The sequence below is a fragment of the Aquarana catesbeiana genome, linkage group LG01 (assembly GCF_042186555.1).
Source record: "Aquarana catesbeiana isolate 2022-GZ linkage group LG01, ASM4218655v1, whole genome shotgun sequence".
Classification (NCBI taxonomy): domain Eukaryota; kingdom Metazoa; phylum Chordata; class Amphibia; order Anura; family Ranidae; genus Aquarana; species Aquarana catesbeiana.
In genome coordinates this window covers 249,768,025-249,789,552 of record NC_133324.1, presented here as the reverse complement: position 1 = coordinate 249,789,552, position 21,528 = coordinate 249,768,025, and the positions used below count along the sequence as shown (strand labels likewise).

The 21,528-nt window shown below is 39.4% G+C and overlaps 1 protein-coding gene across 2 annotated transcripts in view; it reads left to right on the top strand.

Annotated features, from left to right (window-relative positions):
* Positions 1-21,528, top strand: part of SCARB1 (scavenger receptor class B member 1) — a 164,073-nt gene that overhangs the window by 140,959 nt on the left and 1,586 nt on the right. Inside the window, exons 10-12 of one of the 2 annotated variants that reach the window (XM_073627845.1) lie at positions 4,726-4,777; positions 11,792-11,938; positions 14,588-14,713. In XM_073627845.1, coding sequence (XP_073483946.1) covers positions 4,726-4,777; positions 11,792-11,938; positions 14,588-14,713 — 325 coding nt within the window. The remainder of the gene's footprint in view (positions 1-4,725; positions 4,778-11,791; positions 11,939-14,587; positions 14,714-21,528) is intronic. The other variant, XM_073627855.1, reaches the window with a different exon arrangement.

The following is a 21,528-nucleotide window of genomic DNA, read 5'->3' as shown; positions in this document are numbered from 1 at the left end:
CTTCATAACCCATATTTATCTCAGGCCCAAAATTTGCCATACTGGTTCCTTGTATAATTGAAATTCGATGGTATTAGGGTTGCCTCCCCTACCACCCTTGCGTCCTGTTCCCCTGGCATTGGGGTTTGGTTGTGGACCATGATTCCCCCTACCAGGTGTAGAGAAAGCAGGATTGCCACTGGTTTCCATAGGGGTGATCCCATCAGATGATGGATCCATAGACTGGGCCAAAGCTACCTCTTCTAATTCTTCTTGCCACTTGTACACCCTATTCTTGCTATAATCTTTTAAGCCTTTGGTGTTTATTTTCTTTAATTTTGTATCTTTGTCTAACTTTTCAAAGTATTTCTGTACCTGAGTATTTTATCCTTATACTACTAAGTATAAGGATATTTTCAGGATAGACAGAATAGAGCCACACTGGAGAGTGGGTGATATGAATGTATGACTATCTATGAATGAAACAGAATGGATTTACAAATTAAGTGCAATTTACTCCTGCTGGTAATTATGTGGACATCGATTTAAATTGTTATATCAAATTATTAGGCTTTATTTAAACATTATTTAAGTTATATACCCAATTCTGATTCTTTACCTATTCCATATAATTTGCTGTTTTATTATGATCATCTTAATTTTATTTAAATTATTAATCATTTAATTTATGTTATTGATTTATTTACTGTATCTATATATTGTTGTTCATATTTGTTAAGGTGTTCCAATTTGAACAAATTCTACATATCTTTAATCCTGACAAGATGGCGTATAGGTTATTTAGTATATTATGTTTTTTCTAGAACACTAGATGGTGATAGCTTTAATCTAATAGTACAATTTATCACAGCCATTTGCTTAACTTATTTTAATTTTATTTATTTCAGGTACTTGTATAGCCCCATCAATTTACGCAGCGCTTCACATACACATTGTACATTCACATCTTATTTAAATTTGATTTAATTAATCAATTTCATTCATCCTAATAGTTAAATTGCCATATATTATAGACTACTCCCGGATTGGATCTTTTTTTCCAAACCCGGAAGGTGTATGTGTGTGTTTTATATATAATAATCTCGAGGAGACTTATCCGATCACGTGACCCCTGATGACCTCAGAACATGCTGATGAAACGCATCAGGTCCTGTGAACACTATACGGCGCTATGGCGTCCCTGCTTTCTGAATTGTTTGTACCGAGGTATGCAATGAATTTTTTAATTATTTCAAATAAATGATCACCATGGAAGCTTGTTTCCTTTCCACATTACCCCACGGATGTTTGAAGTGGTTTCAGCACAATCCGAGCACGGAGGGACGCCCTCTATTGGTTGCTTATCCTGCGTATCTTGACTACCTGTAATGGGTGTCATGGCAATTTGGTGAGTAGGATGTTCTAATTGTGGTTGCAAAGATCACTAAGGATTCACCTTTATCACTTCACCTTTATTTGTCACTGTATGAACATTCCTGACAGACACCCATACCATATATATTGGACTTTTTTGCTGATTTTATTGCACATTTGCTCTTTACTGGATTTTTTTGGTTCATGTATGCACATTGCACCTTGTTTATGAATGTATGTTCTATGACAGTTTATGGTTCATATTTAATATGATAACACTTTATGGTTAATCATAGCACTTTATATACATTGTAGAGAGCGAGGTTTAAATTACTAAAAAATGTTTTCTTCAATCTGTGCCAAAAAGAGTAAAAAATATTTGCTGAAGCATGGGGGCAATCCGCCCCTAATGTTAGGTGCAAATTGCCCCTCCACCCCTATCCCCATGCTTCGGGATATATGCTCCTTTTATTTATTTATTTTTAACTGTGGTGGTGAAATTGCCTCTTACAGTGCTGGAGTCATTGATTTACATATCGTAAGAGCAAACGCTGTTGCTGTCAAGACTAATAAATCGGTGCTAAAGCTGAATGGCGTACCTGAAAGTAAAATAATGGTTAACGATAAGATTGATAAGAAAGATAAGATGAGATTTATTGTCATTGTAAAAAACAAATTTACAATGAAATTACATTTACATTTCTACTCCACACATTATTTATACATCACAATTCTCAACCATGCATTTACCACACAGGATTTAATTACACCAAAAAAATATAAGCGTACCCATATTAAAAGTATAAAAAGTGTGTCCCTATGTTATAAAAGTATAAAAAGTGTCCCCATATTAAAAACTAGACAAGACAATAAAATAAGTCTGTGACTTCTTTTATTTCATTCCTGCATTAATAGCCTTAATAGCCCTGGGAAAGAGGGTCTCTTTAAATGTATTTGTCCTTGTTTTAATCACCCTGAAATGTCTCCCAGATGGCAATAATTCAAAGAAATGGCAACCAGGATCAGTCTGGTCTCTTGCTATTTTTCCTACTCTACAAAGGCAATGAGTCACATATTTATTCAAGAGAAACAAGTTCACACCCTACAATTTTCTGCGCTGTTTGAACCACTCTTTAGAGCATTTTTATCTGCCTGCATACAAATAGGATACCAAACTCTAATACAGTACATTAATGTACTCTCAATGGCAGAATGATAGGTCTCCAGTATCTTTTTTTGCTAAGGAGTTGCAAAAAAATATAAACGTTGTTGTGATTTCTTAATAATGGCTTTGATGTTGATTGTCCATAAGTTTTTCAGAAATGCATGTTCCAAAACTTAAAGGTAGAGACCCGCTCCACGCACACGCCTTTAATAAAAAGCGGTACTGGTTCAGGCCTGTTCCTTCTGAAATCTACAATCAGTCAATCAGTTCCTTTGTTTTCCCTCTGTTTAGGATCAGGTTATTCGCTGTACACCATTTCACTATCCTATCAACCTATCTCCTGTATTGCTCCTAATCTCCAGTGATGCAACCGATAATGGTAGTGTCATCTGCAAACTTAACTATACTATTTGTCTCATAATAGGGGGTGCAGTCATATGTGTACAGCGCATAGAGAAAGGGACGTAAAACACAACCCTGCGATGCTCCAGTACTTATTTCTTTCTAGGAAGAAACAAACATCCAATTTGACCACCTGTGAGCAATGGACCAAAAAAATCCCTTATCCAAAAACAAAGGGTGGAAAATTAATTTTTATTTTATTTTTTTTTTCTACCCTCCATTCTGGAATGATGGTATTTAAAGGCAGAGCTGTAATCTATAATCAACATCCTTATGTAGTTTCCCGAATGCTCCAGATGTCCAAGTGCCCCATGCAGCGCTAAAGCCATTGCATCTTCTGTGCTTCTATTTGCCCTATATGCTAACTGATAAGGATCTAAACTACCCAGTAAGCTAGTTTTGTTATATTTCAAGACCATCCTCTCAAAGCATTTCATTAATACTGAGGTCAGTGCTATTGGTCTATAATTGTCTAACCTACCCACAGTTGACTTTTTTGGAATAATAGTGGCTGAATTTAAAAATGCTGGAACAGCAGATGATGGTGACCGATTAAAGATCTTGGCGAAGACTCCAGCTAATTGATCAGCACAAGCCTTAACTACTCTCCCTGGGATTCCATCTGGACCTAATGATTTCCTCGTTATTTATAGCCTTAACTGCCTGCATCACCTCATATTACTGTATAGTGAGTGTACAGTTTCCTGGACCTAAAGGACACCCCATATCCTGGTTTAGTAACGCAACCTCAAACCGTGTGAAGAACCTATTTAATTCTTCAACCAGAGAAGCACTAGAATTCCCTTTCTTTTTTGTAGTTCCTCTGTTGTGTCCAGCCCTCCCTCGCATCTTTTCCATTAAAATGGTCCTCGATTTTTCTTTATAGGCTAGTTTGGCTTCTTTTATGCATCTTTTCAGATTGGCTCTCACAATACTATACATTGCTTTATCTCCAACCCTGAATGCTCTATTCTTTTCTCTAAGAATGAAAGATGGCGGCAATCATGTAAACCCCCCAGCGGCAGTCACCCGAGAGGCTGCTTACTTTGAGGAGGCAGGGAAGCATGAAGGCAGGGAAAAGGAAGAGCCGTGCCGTTCCAGCGAATTCTGGCTGCATAGATACAGGAAGTGTGTCCAGACACGCTTAGCCAGGGAGTCCTAAGACTCCCTGGCCAATGGGGCTTCCTGATTGGCCAGGAGGAGAATGAAGAATAGCGAATATTCATTCGCTAGTGTCAGACCACCTTATTTTGAAGCCTATTGGAGCCTCTGGCTCCACCCCGCATTGGAATCCATGTACCCAGCGTCCTGAAAGGGGCCGGACGCATGGAGTATTAGTATAGTATTTAGGGATGGCAAGATGTGTACCCCATGCCATCCCTAAATACTACAGAATTCCATACACTGGAATATCATTTGCTTCCCCCACCCCCACTGGAGTGTGTGTGTGTGTGTGTGTGTGTGTGCGCCTAATCTGAGTGGGACCTTTTTAAGTGTTTCTTCCTGGCAATGACTCTTCATTTGTTGTACGGTAAATTCTTTCCTCTTGACTGACTTTAACTTGTTCTAAGTGCAATAAAAAATGCTTTTAGCAGCCAAAAACCCTTTTTTGCTCCCTAGGCTTTGATACTAGGAAGGTGGTTGCTTGCAAAAAATGGGTAGTATATTGCCACCTATCCTTAACACTTCACCTATAATTAAGGCCAACAAAAATGGCTGTTTGATAGTGAAGTAATATCTGTCTGTAGTAAAATTGAAAATGGGGCTTTTTGGTAAACCGTTTTGACTTTATTTATTTTTTTCAGACAAACTGGGAAAATAAAGACTGGAATTCTTCCACTCCTGTGGTTTTCAGAGGTAAGTCTGTCATAGGATTAGATTTCAGTTCATCACACAAGTACATTAAGCACTCTACACATTTTAGTACTGTGCTGCAATTTCCTTTACCAACATATATTTTTATTTTACTTTTAAGCCTGCATTTGTGTTTTTAGAAAATGAGAGCTGGATCTACATTGTGGTTTTGAGGGAAGATTAGCTTTGGCACCATTTTTAATCACGTTGTTGGGGGTGTGTGTGTGTTGGGTTTTTTTTTTTTTTTTTTAAATTCTACGTTTAGAGCCTAGAAAAAGAAAGCAATAATTTCTAGTGAACTTCTGAAATTAAAGGAAGCGCATACCAGCTCTTCCTTTAATTTCAGCAATTCACTAGAGCATTTTGCTTTCTTTTTTTCTTTGGCACAAGAGAAATGTGTTTATTCCATCAATTTCTATGGTAGGTTCTGTAGATATTGGAAAAACCAAGCCTATTAAAACACAAGAAATAGAGTTAAGAAAGCTAGATGTGCAAATGCTAATCGCCATTCGTGTCAGTATTTACAAAACGGTTTACCTAAACTGACCTAAGTAATGGACCCTAAACAATAAAACAATGGACCCCCTAATGGTGGACTTTTAAGGCTCTTGGAGAAAATATTACAAAATATTATACCAATGTAATTTATTAAATTTCAACGTTAAAAACAATAGTAGTATAACAAATACTATACAGATGGCATAACAGACATTTTTACATGTATGTACACCGTTTCAGAAGTATTCTTGCACCAACACGTTTCGGAGTAAATATACCTCCTTCCTCAGGGGTGTGTGTAAGTTAGAGACCTTTTTATTCTAAAAAAGGGTCATGGACCCTAGGTAGCCATAATAAAACAAATGCTTAACCACTTCAATACCAGGCACTTTTCCCCCCTTCCTGCCCAGGACAATTTTTAGCTTTCAGCGCTGTCGCACTTTCAATGACAATTGCGCGGTCATGCAACACTGTACCCATATGAAATTTTTATCATTTTCTTCCAACAAATAGAGCTTTCTTTTGGTGGTATTTGATCACCTCTGCAGTTTTTAATTTTTGCACTATAAACGAAAAAAACAATTTGGGGGGGGGGGGGGGAAACTGATGGGCACTGATAGGCGGCACTGATTGGCATTTTGATGGGGTACTGATTGGCACTTTTTTGGGCACTGATCTACTTTCATGGGCACTGACACGCTTTATTGAGAGGGACAGGCTGGCAGGTGATGGGCACCTTTTGATGGGGCTGTGCCCCTTGTTTTACTCACCTGAGCCCATTCGCTCCAACTACGGAGACGCACTCTACCTCCTTTGCCCATCTCTGCTCTTAATTGGATAGTTAGCAGTGCAGCCATTGGCTCCCACTGCTGTCAATCAAGTCCAATGATGCAGGTGCCGGGGGTGGGGATGAGTCTGGCACTCTGTGTCTATGAACGCAAAAGCTGGTCTCGTGAGCGTGCCCGCACAGTAACCCCCAGGGAGAGCGCTTCTAGGGGGTTTCCCAATGCAGGGAGGAGCTGATGGCGCCGCCAGGGGACCGCAAAAGAGGTGGATCCACTGTGTGCAAAACAAACTACACAGTGGAGGTACATATGACATGTTTAAAAAAGAGGTTTACAACCCCTTTAATTCAATTCACTTTAATACAAGTCTGTGGTCCATAACAATTCATTTATTTTTAGGAAACTCCCACTGGTGCTTTTGGGTGGATTAAGGATGGCCTCAGGCTCAGTTTACATGTTGGAGGAATATACTATTTTTGAAGTTGGGGATTGGAATACATATACATTTGAACTTGCCTCTGTCATACTTGCCTAGATTACCTACTTTAAAACCCCTGGTCTCGCTGCTGTTTTTCAACTGCCTTGCACCCTTCTGGGCCCTGTGCTGTGCTTTGTAGTATAAAGGGAAATCAATAAATCTGAATATATTCTGTGGGGATAAGTTATTTTATTCAAACGATCAAAACAACCAAAAAGCATATAGGGGATAGATCGCCAGTATATAAATGCCCTATCACCTGTAAGGTGTTCACCAAATAACCAAACAAGCATACAAAAGGAACTCCTATACTTCCTAGAAAAGGGTAATTCCCTCCCAGGTAGTAACAAAGTGGTTAATGAATGGCAAAACAGGGCTTGAAGAATTTGGCTAAAAGCATGTCTTTAATTGGTATCTAAAAAAGAGCTGACATATAGTCAAAAATAGCTCATATGTGAACACCATATATCAAACTAAGTGTACCATCACTATATAACATATATCTATGTGAAGTTTGCACATTAGCATGGAAATCCTGCATAAATATTAACAAGGTAAGTAATGCTGGGTGCAAAGATCATGGGCTCCAGGGCTATATAGTGTATTCCCCATAAATCAAGTAGCCTTTGAAGAGAAAGGTGTAGAGATAATGTTCTCCAAATGCAGATCAAACGCCATCAGTGTAACAGATTGCCTATGCCACTCAATACTGATGGTAATAAGTAAGTGTCAATGTAAGATCATGGATGCATCCACTTGTAGCGTGTATATCCTGGCAAATGAAATGGCCATTGTATGCGTAGACTGTAATGGGTCTTATTTAACTTGCTAATTCATGATGCAGTCCCAGTCCTACAGCCGACACCGTTGACAAAGGTACACTTGTACGTTAGCGAAACACGTTGACGTCGCATGTCATGGGACGCCAGCTATTCATGCCCCAACCGCTATGCCCCAGTAGGTGAGGAACACTGGGAGATGAGTGCCAACGCTGCGCTCAAACAGCATTGTGAAGTCTAACCGGATTAATCTGCGGGGAGCAGTATGGCTCTGTCAACAGTCAATAGATGTGCCTCATATATATGTGTATATGAATGGCTGCTCACATGAGGAAGGATCAATGCAAGTGTGCAGTGCATTATCTATGGGTAGGCTGGTGCTATCTTTAAGTGACACCCTCGTGGAAGTTGGATCTGCTGGTTTGCATGCCTTGGATTGGGTGCAGTAAGATTGACTCGCTCTCCATGCATTGATCACGAACTCTGACAAAACGCATCATCACACACTGATCATCACACACACCTATGCTAGCGAGCGACACATGTGGCTCAGATATCTCCTCTCTATTCCAGTTACTATAACTGTGTCGGCTGTAGGCCTGGGACTGCATCATAAATTGGCACGTTAAATAAGACCTATTACAGTCAATACTAGAGATGCACCGATATTTCGTGGCTGAAACAGATTGGTCAAAAATGGTGTTTTCAGCAACCTGCCGGAAGAAAAAAAGGTGCCGATAATGGGGCCAAAAAGGGGGTGGTCCGTCCCGGGTGCCACACGTGTCATCCTTGCGCAGCGAGCTCCCGCTTTTTCACGGAGCTGGATTTGAATTGCCAGGCGGCCGCTGTAACAATGTCCTGCCTCCTAGACCGCCTCTTGTGATAGACGGATCCAATTCCAGGAAATTTAATTAGTGTGTCATAGGATCCGGTTTAGGAGGCGGGACTTTGTTAGAGCGGCCGCCCGCCGATTCAAATCCAGCTCTGTGACACAGCGGGAGATCGCAATACCAGGCACTGGGAGGCTGCATTGATCTCCTGTAGTATGTCTGCAGTCTCTATACTATTAGCAATGCGTTTAAGAGATTGCAGACATGATACAAGAGATGGTTAGAGACTGCAGACTGCATTTTGCTTGAGCTTTTCTTGCAATAAAGGTGCCAATAATGGGCAACAAATTCATATTTACTGTGAGTTGATATTAATTAAAAAGTCGAATATAATACAATTTTATATATAAAAAATATACTTTTTTTTTTTTTTTTAAACTGTCAATTTCATTTTTGGCACCAAAATTTCCATTTGGTGCACCTCTAGTCAATACATACCACGGGAATTTGCCGGGATATTCAAGCTACAAGTGGATGCATTCACGATCTTACCATGACCTTTTACTTATTACTATCAGTATTGAGTGAGAAGGTAGAATAGGCAATCTGTTACACTGATGGTGTTTGATCTTCATTTGGAGAACATTATCGCTAAACCTTCCTCTTCAATGGCTACTTGATTTATGGGGTATACACTATATAACCCTGGGGCCTATGTGATTTTTGCACCCAGCATTACTCACTTTGTTGGCATTTATGCAGGATTTCTGTGCTGATGTGCAAACTTCACATAGATTACTGTATCCGGACATTTTTTGTGACGATTGTTTGTTTTGCGTGTGTTCTATTTGTATTCTATATAGTGATGGTACACTTAGTTTGATAGATTGTGTTCACATATGAGCTCTTTTTTTACTCCTTTATATTTAAAAAAAAAAAAATAAAAAATGCTTTTAGCCAATTATTCAAGCCCTGTTTTGCCATTCCTTAACCACTTACTCCCTGGGAGGGCTTTACCCTTTTGCTAGGAAGTATCCTTTTTGTATACTTTATTCAAACACTGCAGCAAATAGCCATAGTGCAATCTGGAGAGCTGAGTTTTTAATCTGGGTATCTCGTGAAGAATGCCATGTGGGCAACAACTATTGATATTCTTTTTAGGGATAACTTGGTAGGGATCGACCGATCATCGATGCGGCCGATATTCACTTTTGTTTTTTTTTAGAAGTATCAGTGAAAAAACTTACCGATTATTTAATTTTTTTTTTTTTTTCCCATTCAAGGGGTTTTACCGGGGTACCCCAGTACCGGTTTTTAGAGTGGACGTTCTGCTTTACTGTAATAACCAATACGGCTCAGCTGTTATTACAAGCAGTGGGAGGGGACTCCTGCTCCCTCCCACCGCCTTCTGCCACTCGCCCGGGCTTTCCCGTCCCACCGGCTGGCCGGATCTCAGATCTAGTCATGACATCACTTCCCGGATTACTGGCATCTTAAAAGTGCCAGTTTTAAAAAATAAAGTATTCAAAAATGCCGATCTTGGTGTTTTGAATACTTTGAAGCGCAGAGGAGGGTTTTGGGGTCTTTTAGACCCCCGATCTCTCCATAAAGAGTACCTCACATGCCTATTACAAGGGATGTTTACATTCCTTGTGACAGCAATAAATGATAAACAAAAATGTAAAATGACAGTGTAAAAAAAAAAAAAAAAAATTAACAAAAATACAAAATATCGGCAGGAGAGGTGGCCGAAGTATCGTATCGGCACAGAAAAAGCAATGTCTGTCGATCCCTAAACTTTAGTGCTAGGATTGAGTGTTGCATTCAGTTTGGCCTCTTTCACACGGGGCAGATCAGTCATGATCCGCCCCGTGAACACACGCTGGCTCAGCGGGGATCGCTCCGCCGATCCCCGCTGAGCAGGAAGATGACAGGTGCATCGCTGCACGCTGTGCAGCGACGGACCTGTCAGAGCGCCGCTCTCCCCTATGGGGGGATCGGATGATGACGGTCCGTAGTGTCCGTCGTCATCCGATCCGATCCGAAAATGGATGGAAAAGTAGGTTTTTCCTCCGTTACACTTTTCGGATCGGAGCGGGGTCGGATGTCAGCGGACATGTCACCGCTGACATCCGACGCTCCATAGGGATGACTGTATGTCCGTTTTTCATCCGAAAACGGATGGATGAAAAACGGACATACGGATCATCCGTGTGAAAGAGGCCTAAGGGTTGTTGAAAGAAAAGTGAGTCTAGATACATGTATAATATATTTGGCACGTTATTTCTTAATCTTACATTAAGAAAGATTTCAAGTCAAAAATCTTATGAGCTGCAGCACACGTGTAACTTTCATACCAAAAAAAATGCTAAATTATCCGCTTCCAGTCATTCTTTTGTTCTGCTCCCCATCTCTACCTGTAACAAAAGCCGTAACCGTAAGGTGTCCTGCATATTCATAGTTTAGAAACCAATGGTGCCAAAATAAGATGTGACAGTGCTAGGCCCTGCCACAGTGTGAGTATAGGAAAAATGCACACAGGAGTCACACTAATGCAGAGTGCAAAGTTTCAAAGTATTGTTGCTCAATGGAGAACACTGACTTGACTGTATTCTCCAGGTTTTGTAATCCCAAGGCAGGGCCTGGAAATTGAAGCTTTCAAAGTGTCTTGGGCGGGACAGAGGCTTCAATCCTGTGATATCTTACTTGAGACCTGTATGTATGTATGTATGTATAGGCTGGGGGGCCCAAACCAGAAGGTAGGTATGCTCCCATTTACAGACAGGTGTTGTGATCCGGTCTGGAGATCGGCGCACTACAGCCCTTTATGGAGAGATTCCTTGTCTGACTGAGAAAGTTGGGGTGGCTAGGCAAGTCTTGGAGACTAAAAGTCAGGACAGCTAGGTAAGTCTAGGGGACTGATAGATGATCTGTAAATCTCAGGAGTGAGAGAGCCTGGGGTGTCAGGGGAACCCCTATCTAGAGGTCAGGAGTGGGCCTGTACAGCAGGAAGTTATGGCTATAGGCTGGGTGAGCCCTGGAGCAGGCGATACGGTTTGAGGGACAAGTGTAAAGATCAGTGTTGCTGAAGAGACAGATGGCTTGGCATTTTCATGACTCTGTTTTGCTATGTCAAACAAACCCCTGTATGGGCAAGTTTTTTTTTTTTTTTTTTTTTTTTTTTTTTTTTTTTATTATGCACTTTACCTTTTTTTTGCTTAAAAGCAGACTGGCACGCCGTAAAAACAAATTTCAGAGTGTCATGGTTCTCACTTATAAATTCTTCCACCACTGAGCTGAATTCTTCATGCCAAACAGATTACCATCAGAAACCGTGAAAATCAAGAGCTGCACCAGGCAACTATTAAGTTTCTATATGTAGATTTAACTCTGTTAACCTTGCGTAGAGTTCAGCATTATCCTGCCATATAACCCTTGATTGCATATAATATAAGATGTTTCTAGCAGATTTGAGCAGTTTGAACTACTACGGGGACACAACAATTGAGAAAAATACTAGTTTAATCTAATACAGAAACCTAGTTTTTGGACACTATTGTCCATACTAATGTGTTCTCCAAACACTGCCTAGTACCCTATGTTTCTATATTCTGTAAAATTTATTTTGTGCTTCCTTTCCCTTGCAGAGTGGGTATATTGATGGACCTGTGTATAATACCTACTACAACACACTGATTGTTCTCCCTATAGTTTTGGAATATCTGCAGTACATCTTCATTGCCCTGGGACTCTGTTTTATTCTTGTAGCTGCTGTTCTTCCATTTGTTCATCAGGTAGGGAATTCTGATACCTCCCTCAATTACAATCTTGCAATTCTTGTTACTTTGTTGCCTTTGCTCTTCCTTGGGGGTTTTTCCATATGCTGATTGGATACATTCATCAAAAATCTCATGCTATAAAGAGAAACTGCCGAATTGTAAAACCCTCTGAGATCAAATGGCCTCAAGGGTAAATGTACAAATGGAGGGCTTATTTAGGAATACTGGTTAAAGCGGAGTTCCACCCACCGCTGGAAAAATGAAAAACCAGCAGCTACACATAGTGCAGCTGCTGGCTTTTAATAATGGGACACTTGCCTGTTCTGTAGTCCAGCGATGTCGGCACCGCAGCTGATGTTTCTATCAGCTGTCGGGTGCTGCCATTGCGGGTAAGGGAACCCTGGCAGTGTAACCTTATGGCTTCACGCCGGTAACCCTACTGCACATGCACTCTGCTCCTCTCCCCTACTGGCCCGGCGACAGGGGGAAGAGGAGGGAGCTGAGCCGTGATGTCAATATCCGCTGCTGTGGCTCCCGGAAGTAGGAACCGGATAACAGTCAAAGACAGGTATCCTGTCCCCCTTCCCACCCGAAAGGTGCCAATTGTGGAACCGGAGGGGGGAGGAAACAAACGAGCGGAAGTTCCACTTTTGGGTGGAACTCCGCTTTTAAGGGATAATTACCAGTTTCAGTCTGATAGTGAGGAGTGGTTAGTACATCTGCTAGGTTTTAATTACTTTTTGTGTCAAGTAAAGAAATTTCCTCTGGGTTCCTATACTGGTGACACACTGTTAGACCCTGACATGCAGGGTGTCATCCAGACACAGGAAGTGTGGAAATCTCCTCAAATCCAGTGCAGAAGATCTTAAAAACCTCACAGCGTTTCTGAACCAACCTTGAACCGACCTTGCTGTAATTGCGGTTTTGTCGCTGTTGAGAGATCATTTCAGTGTCCCAATGACCGGAAGAATTAATAATAATAAATTAGTGTGAAAATATGTATACATCAGATATGTAAAGCCTGATGTAGACAGAGGTTAGTTACCCTGTTGCCATTTACCTATGGTTAGTGTGAGGAACGGGGAAAGAACAAAAAATTTTATCCTACTTTAGACTGGGTAAAAAGTGGATGTAGGCACAGGTGGTCCCTCTGGTGTAAAACTTTGGTTCAAAGTGGTTCAAAGACCTGTTTTAATATTGCATGTTTCAATAACCTACTTTATGGAAACTGTCTGTGGCACAAATCATTCTTCATTTGCATTGTTCTAATCACCGTATAGCTGTGTTGTCTTTCTCATATGTATGTTGTGTTCTTGATGTCACTGTTGTGTGAAAAGACAAGTTTTGTGTATTTCACGCGTGATTTGCATCTCTCACGAAGCACATAATGAAATGTTTCCACCAAAATACTAAATTTACTAATTTTATTTAGATGCATTTCAGTTGATCTATTCTTCTTTTTTACACAAGACAACAGGGATTGTTCTGAATTACAGAAATTATATTTGAAATTGATAAACCATTAGCCATTTGAATTATATTTAAACAAAATCAACTTGTGCATTTTTTGTTTTCATAATTCCAATGTTGTAGAGCAGGGATCCTCAAACTACGGCCCTCCAGCTGTTGCAGAGCTACACATCCAATGAGGCATTGTAAAACTGACATTCAGACTTAAATAGACCTGATGGGAATTGTAGTTCCTGAGCTGGAGGGCCATAGTTTACATATATTGTGTACTATAAAGCATACAATAAAATGGGCCGAATATTTAATAACAGTGTAGGAAGACCCCTCATATCTCACCGGCAGCCGACCAGAGGAACCCATCCAGCAGCAGAGGCCACCAGATGATGTCCCTAGCTTGTGTTGGACATCCACCAATGTGGCCATCATAGTAGTGGTGTAAGGTCAGCGCTTACTGAATGCATTGGTTTTATACCAGTTTTAGGACCTACTGTATAAAGCTACAGATGACATAATTGCTTTCCCCAGTTTGGAATATATGGGTATCCTTTGTGTAATGTAACAGCGATTTCTGTGTGTCAGCCATTATATCTAGAACAATAAAAATATAATCTTATGAACAAAATTGTAACCTATGTTGCCTGTAACGTTTCAAGGGACTTTAGTTTTTTTGCGGATGTTGGTCGAAAGTAATACTATTCTCAAGGGGCACATACAAATGACAAACATTATTTTATTTTTATTTATTTTTTGGTAAGTGAAATGCACAAGGATATACTAATGTCACAGGTTAGCTCTTAAGAGCTTTGTATTGATGCCAGGTTTTTGTGACATTTGCAGTTTGCATAACACCCAAACTTTTTTTTTTTTTTTTTTTTCTTAACTTTAATTTGTTTTAGCATTTGGAGGCAGTTTATATCTAAGCCCATTTTTTGCTCTAGATATGTGTTCAACATCCTACAATGCTGATCTCCTTCTAATCTCTCATTAGCCAAGGCCAGCCTTTAAAAATTGGCGCATAATTTGTTTAAAAAAAGGAAACCCTAATTTCTGCCAAAATTGGCGTTAGAAATCACATAATGCAAAACCCCATTTCAATTAATTTTTAAATTTGAACTGTTAATTTTTTTAAAGTGTTTTTTACAGTTTGTTTTCACCCTACATTTGAAATGATGAACCAGCGTAATTATTTTTTAGGAAAAGGTCATCTTATTTTGGAGTAGTAATAATAAAAAGTTTGATGAAAATCATGAGATCAGTAAAGCCCAAACAGAAAAGTTGACCTCTTCTAATGGAACAGTGCTGATGGAAGCCAAATTATAGGTGCGTACAAAGTAAAGAGAAACTTTTTATATTTTTATGTACATGGAGATGGTTTTTATTACACAATTTAAAGAACGTTCTAAAATATTTAATGTATAAGCTATCAATGGAGATGCTAATAGGAAATGGCATCCACTACTAATATTTAGTTCTAATCTAGGTTTTTGCATGCCCTTTTATTTAATATATTATATATATATATATATATATATATATATATATATATATATATATATATATATATATATATATATATATATTATATTATATATATTTTTTTTTTTTTAATACTGACCCAATGCATGGATACTGTACAGTATTGTCTGAAGCATTTGAATGGCAAATAGGGGTACATGGCCATGTACCCCTATTAGAATGACATACTCATTGGCTTTGAACAATGCCTGTTCACTAATAAGGCACTGGGAAAATGCCATGCTTTGGCAGCAATCTTTGGGCTCTGACATAAGGTGATGGTGGGTTAACTTGAAACGTATTCCTATAGTTAATGCACCAGTGTACTCAAGACACTGTAGTGTTGTAAAGGATCATGAAAGTTCGCTTACAATAGGAATCTGGTAAAAAAAAATTGGGGTGGAACTGAAGATGTATCTCTATGGTCATATACTTCCAAAAAGACATGACTGAGTCCATACAGATTTAAAATATTGGATTTCTAATGTAATGTTCTAGAGTGACAACACTGTCTCATAAAGCCAACTGTTAAAGCGGAGTTCCAGTCTGTAAAAAGAAAAAAAAATTAAGTCGGCTACAAATACTGTAGCTGCTAACTTTTAATATAAGGGCACTTACCAGGCATCCCACGATGTCGGCACCCCAAGCTGATTCGTCCATCGACTTCACTGCCGGTTTCCCTTACTTGCAATGCCTGCACCTGAAGTCCTTCAGGCTTCACAGCCAATTTCGTACTGCGCATGTGTGAGTTGTGCTGCACTTTCTGAATTGTTCCGCCGTCTTCTTGGACACAGTAAGATGTTGACCTATACAGAGACAACTTGGAAGTGGTTAGGAGGCCTTGCTGTGGAAACACTGGCAGTGAACATCACAAAAGTGTAATGTCATTATATTCAAAGTGTAATTCCACTTTTTCAACCAACTTGGGATAGTGCCTACTTTTATATTTGTTAGATATTCTGTAGCCGGTAAAACATTGCACCCGCAATCAGCAGAGAGCGGTCTCTCATTCCTGCTCTGATAGTTCCCGGTCATCCGGCATTCAGCTGGCCATGAGACGAAAGGGTCATGTCATCTAAAGTTTTCCTTTCCTTCCTATGTAGAGGGGGCTTGGGAGTTTATTACAGGTACGGTACTTGTATAGCACCATCAATTTACGCAGCGCTTTATGTATATATTGTTCATTCTCATTTACCCCAGTTAAAGTTTATTCTAATTAACCCTGTCTGTATTGTGATGGGAAATCAGTTTTCTGCAAGATTTGAATACCGTAAACTGTAGGTAAACAGGTCAAAAAACACCGCCCAAACCTGCACTACCATCTCTGTGCTTAAACTGAATATGACGATCCTATTGGAGCTGCAACTTTAATTGCAAATATATGTAAACTGAATTCACCCCTAAAGTATGAAGATGAATAGTGGTGCTATCCCCCCAAATTGTGGGAATGAGACGGGCACTCCTGCTCACCTTGGTGCTAAAAAGTGAGCTGGAAGTGCCCTGAATTAAAGGCAAAATATAAGTTTAGAATGCACAGGCAAGGTACCTCCCCTGTTACTATAACGTATAAAACACCTCAGTAAACTGCGAAACTCTAACATAGGTAAAATGCAAAAGATAAGGTATATAAAACAGTAGTAATAAACCAAATGTAATCTAACTGAAATCCATCAATTCAATATAATACACCCCGTGACAGTAGTGTTAGACCGGTATGTTAGTAACAAAAAAAACGGACTGATAGAAGGGAAAAAATATGTGAAATGAATGAATGACTCAAAAATCCAAAAATGAAAAAAATCAAAAAGCAAGATGAACAGTCCAAATAAATCGTGAAGTGAAGATTCCAAAAGTGAGGGTGTATCCAATCCACTCAGCTGTGATTCAAAGCATCCACCACACCTCTGTGAAGTGATTCCACTTCCTTCTAAAATGCAAACTCACCAGCTATTAAGGCCTCCCACTCTCGTGTTTGGCCGGACAGAGCCTCAACCCACTCTCTTGGGGGTTAGCATGCAATCATAAATATCCACTGCTCTATAGACCGGACTCTTTACTTGAGGTGATGGTCTCACATAGAATGAAAAAAATGCTCCAATAGTGTAATAACGTTTAAAATTTAATCAATACTAAAACGACTCCAATACACTCACATTCAAGATAAAAATCACTTCACAGCAGTTTAAGGAACATCACGGCACAACATGCGATGGTAAAGAAAACACAACAGACGGCCACGGCGGACCCAGGGAGTGTGGATGCTAGCGATCGTCTCACCCGTCCGCAGCGTACGTTCCTCCACTGATCCCCGCTCCGTCACCCTTCACTCCTTCCTCTAACACACGTGTAGGATTGCCATGTAGCCACGCCCCGGCATGTTTCGTCACTGGGACTTACTCATGGGTACCCATGAGTAAGTCCCAGTGACATACAGTCTGTCTTAACAAATAGTAAAAAATTTAGAAGCTCAGCTTCTACATTGTATTTTAATGAGGGGAAAAGCCTGTGTTGCCCCTCTTTGTCAGTGGGGACAGATTGCAAGCTACTCGGAACAATTTGAAATGAGGAAATGCAGTGTGCCTAGGCCTGCTCCAAACACCTAGAAAAGTGACTTTTTTTTTTTTTTTTAAATATTTTTTAGGTATGCTGTATGAATAGGAACACATTACACATGGTGGTGTTTTTTAAAATTTGACTGCAAAAGTGGAAATACATTTTAAACTTCCAAATACAGTTCTCATAAGGTCAAATACCCTGGCAGAATTTATGATTTCATGGCCATTTTTCAGAGAATATGAATATAAGACTTTTTTCTTTCACTCATAGTTAGTGTTTGGCTGAAGCTATTTATTAATCAACTGTGTTTACTGTGTTTACTCTTTTTAAATCATTACAACAAACTACCCAAATGACCCTGATCAAAAGTTTACATACCCTGGTGATTTTGGCCTGATAATATGCACACAAGTTGACACAAATAGGTTTGAATAGTAATCATCCTCACCTGTGATCTGTTTGCTTGTAATAGTGTGTGTGTGTGTGTGTGTGTGTGTATATGTATATATATATATATATATATATATATATATATATATATATATATATATATATATATATATATATATATATATATATATATATATATATATATAAAAGGTCAAGGAGTTTCTGGACTCCTGACAGACCCTTGCGTCTTTCATCCAATGCGGCACTGACGTTTCTGGATCCTGAGTCATGGGGAAAGCAAAAGAATTGTCAAAGGATCTGTGGAAAAAGGTAATTTAAACTGTGTAAAACAGGAAAGGGATATAAAAAGATATCCATGGAATTGAAAATGCCAATCAGCAGTGTTCAAACTCTAATCAAGAAGTGGAAAATTGGGGGTTCTGTTGAAACCAAACCACAGTTGGGTAGACCAACTAAAATTTCAGCCACAACTGCCAGGAAAATTGTTCGGGATGCAAAGAAAAACCCACAACTTCAGGGTATATACAGGACTCTCTGAAAACATGTGGTGTGGCTGTTTTGAGATGCACAATAAGGAGGCACTTGAAGAAAGTATCATAAAATACTGGAAGAACATTTGCATTCATCAGCCAGGAAGCTGCGCATGGGATGTACATGAACATGCCAACATAACAATGATCCAAAACACAAGGCCGAGTCTACCTGTCATTGGCTACAGCAGAATAAATTGAAGGTTCTGGAGTGGCCATCTCAGTCTCCTGACCTCGGTATCATTAAACCACTCTGGGGAGATCTCAAACGTGCAGTTCATGCATGACAGCCCAAGAATTTACAGGAACTGGAGGTTTTTGTCAAGAGGAATAGGCCGCTTTACCATCTGATAAGATAAAGAGCCTCATCCACAAATACCACAAGACTTCAAGCTGTCATTGATATTAAATGGGGCAATACACGGTATTAAGCACTAGGGTATGTAAACTTTTTTGATCAGGGTCATTTGGGTAGTTTATGTTGTGATTATGATTTAAAAAGCGTAAACACAGCTGATTGATAATAAATGGCTTCAGCCAAACACTAACCATGAGTGAAAAAAGTTTGTTATTCATATTCTCTGAAAAATTTCCAAGAAATCATAAATTCTGCCAGGGTGTGTAAACTTATGAACACAACTGGTATGTGATCCATGGACTCCATAACCGCTTTCTATGTAATAAAGTTGTCTAAACAAACTGCTATGTTTTGAGTGCTGACAACTTGGGGCTAGGTAGACTGCAGTAGCAAAAACCGTAATCTGATTAACCTACAACCTTACCATTATTACTATAAAAACGCATAGCTAAAGTCTGTATACCATTATAACTGTCAGACATTACAGAATAAGACCCTAACCCAAGTTTGATAGTTTAAAGCGTAAATAAACCCATCCATTTAACCATTTCAAATAACTGTTACATTTCCGTCAAGTGCCAGGAGTGTAACAGTCCCATTGGTTGTGCTCTCGACCAAACACTCAAACTATCCAATGGCTGGTGTCATAACTGATCACATGTGCAGCACCATGGAAGTTGTAGATTAAACAGAGGTCATGTCAGCTTCCTAGGCTGAAAATGATGGGAGGGTTTACTTTCACTTTTAAATTTTGAAATTTAGTTTTTTGTGTATTTCGGCAGAATTGAACTATCTTTGCAGGCTATGCACATTTCCTGTACTTGAAGGGTTTTTCATGAGACCAAAAGATGGGTAAGATACCTATTGATCCTGCAAGTCCTCAACTTCCTGTAGTGAGTTGACAACTTGTGATTCAGGGCAGCAGAGACCACATTGTTTCCCCTGGTGGCCTACAGAGATCCTTTCCTTGTCTCCATAACATAAGGGAAAGGTGTTCTATAGTATAGCTGTGAGATATTGGGCAGGGTTGATGACACTACTTGTGATTTTAGTACAGCAGAGGCACAGTGTTGGCTCACTACAGAAAGTTAGGCAGTCACTGGATTTCTGGCAGGATCAGTAGTTGTCCTGCACTTTCAGTGTGGGATGAATTGTTTGTGTATTGCAGATATAGATAGAGATCTAGATAATTTTTAAGTTGTATGCATCTGTATGAATGCTGTGCTATGACTGCTTGATGATCATATATTTAACAAACTAACCCATTAAAACACATTAACCAATAAATGTGTTGCATTGCCACTTGTTTGTTTCATTATCACGTATTACATTTTTACATGCAACATGTTTGTCACCTGTGCCGTTCGCTGCCATATGTATCACACTTGCACTATTCCAATACAAAACCAAACCGTTTCTCTATTGCCTTTAATAAAATGTAACGTGCACCTTTTTAAACTTGGTAAACATCTTGAAACATTATCTAACATTCTTCTGACCAGGAGTGAAATGGCTGCCATGTAAACACCACAAAGGTAATTACTGTACTGATGGGAATTGTGCAATCCTAAACCACATAAAGTGCAAATACTATAGACTTAATAAAACGGATAAAAAAACAAAGCGATGTTGATCAATCGGGAGCGATTAGTAAAATAAGTGTTTTTTGCTGTGTTATTTCACAGTCCCAAAGACCAAACTTAAAGTGATGGCAAATGTTCATATAAGCTTCTGATGCAGCACCTGTATATCCAATTTTAGCTAAAGGGTACTTTTATATCCCAGCTGAGAAAAACAAAGCCAGATGGTCCCCAAATTGTAGGGGTCAAACATGTTTTATGCACAGTGATCACCTGTGATGTTCCACTTAGTCTGCTCCAAATGTTAACCACTCTCCTCCGCCAGAGACAAAAGGGATGATTAAAAAATTCCAAACCTTCCAATCGATCTGCCTTGTATTTCTCCAGTATATGTGAAGGATTCAGAAAAGGGGAAACTTTTTATAGTGTAGTACAAATGTTTTTTTAATTCCAAGTATTGCACATAAACAGCAAAGAAATCAATGCAAACACAGCCGCAAACTTTTCAAACTGCCAGCTAGTGTGTGGTGACGTCACAGAAGGTCTCCAACTGATTCATTTCCCTGTAAAAAGCATCTCCATTCCCAGTCAATGCTTTTTACTGGGAAATGTGTTGGTTGGAGAGACTTTCTGTGACGTCCGCACGCACTTGCTGGCAGTTTGCAGCTGTGTTTGTATTGATTTCTTCGCTGTTTATGTGCAATACTTGTAATTTAAAACAACCATTTCTACTGCACTATTATGTTTCCCCTTTTCTGAATCCCTCACATATACTGAAGAAATACAAGGCAGATCGATTGGAAGGTTTGGAATTTTTTAATCATCCCTTTTTGTCTCTGGCGGAGGAGAGTGGTTAACGTTTGGAGAAGACCAAGTGGAACATCACAGGTGATCACTGTGCATATCAAACATGTTTGACCCCTATAAGTTGGGGTCCATCTTGTCCTGTAAGAGGCCATCTGGCTTTGTTTTTCTATGCTGGGATATAAAAGTACCCTTTAGCTAAAATTGCAGATATCCAGTTGTTCCATCAGAAGCTTATGTGAACATTTGCCATCACTTTAAGTTTTTTGTCTTTTGGGACTGTCTAACACAGCAAAACACATTTTTTTTATTAATCGCTCCCCATTGATCAATGTCACTTTGTGTTTTTTATTTGTTTAATTAAGTCTATAGTATTTGCAT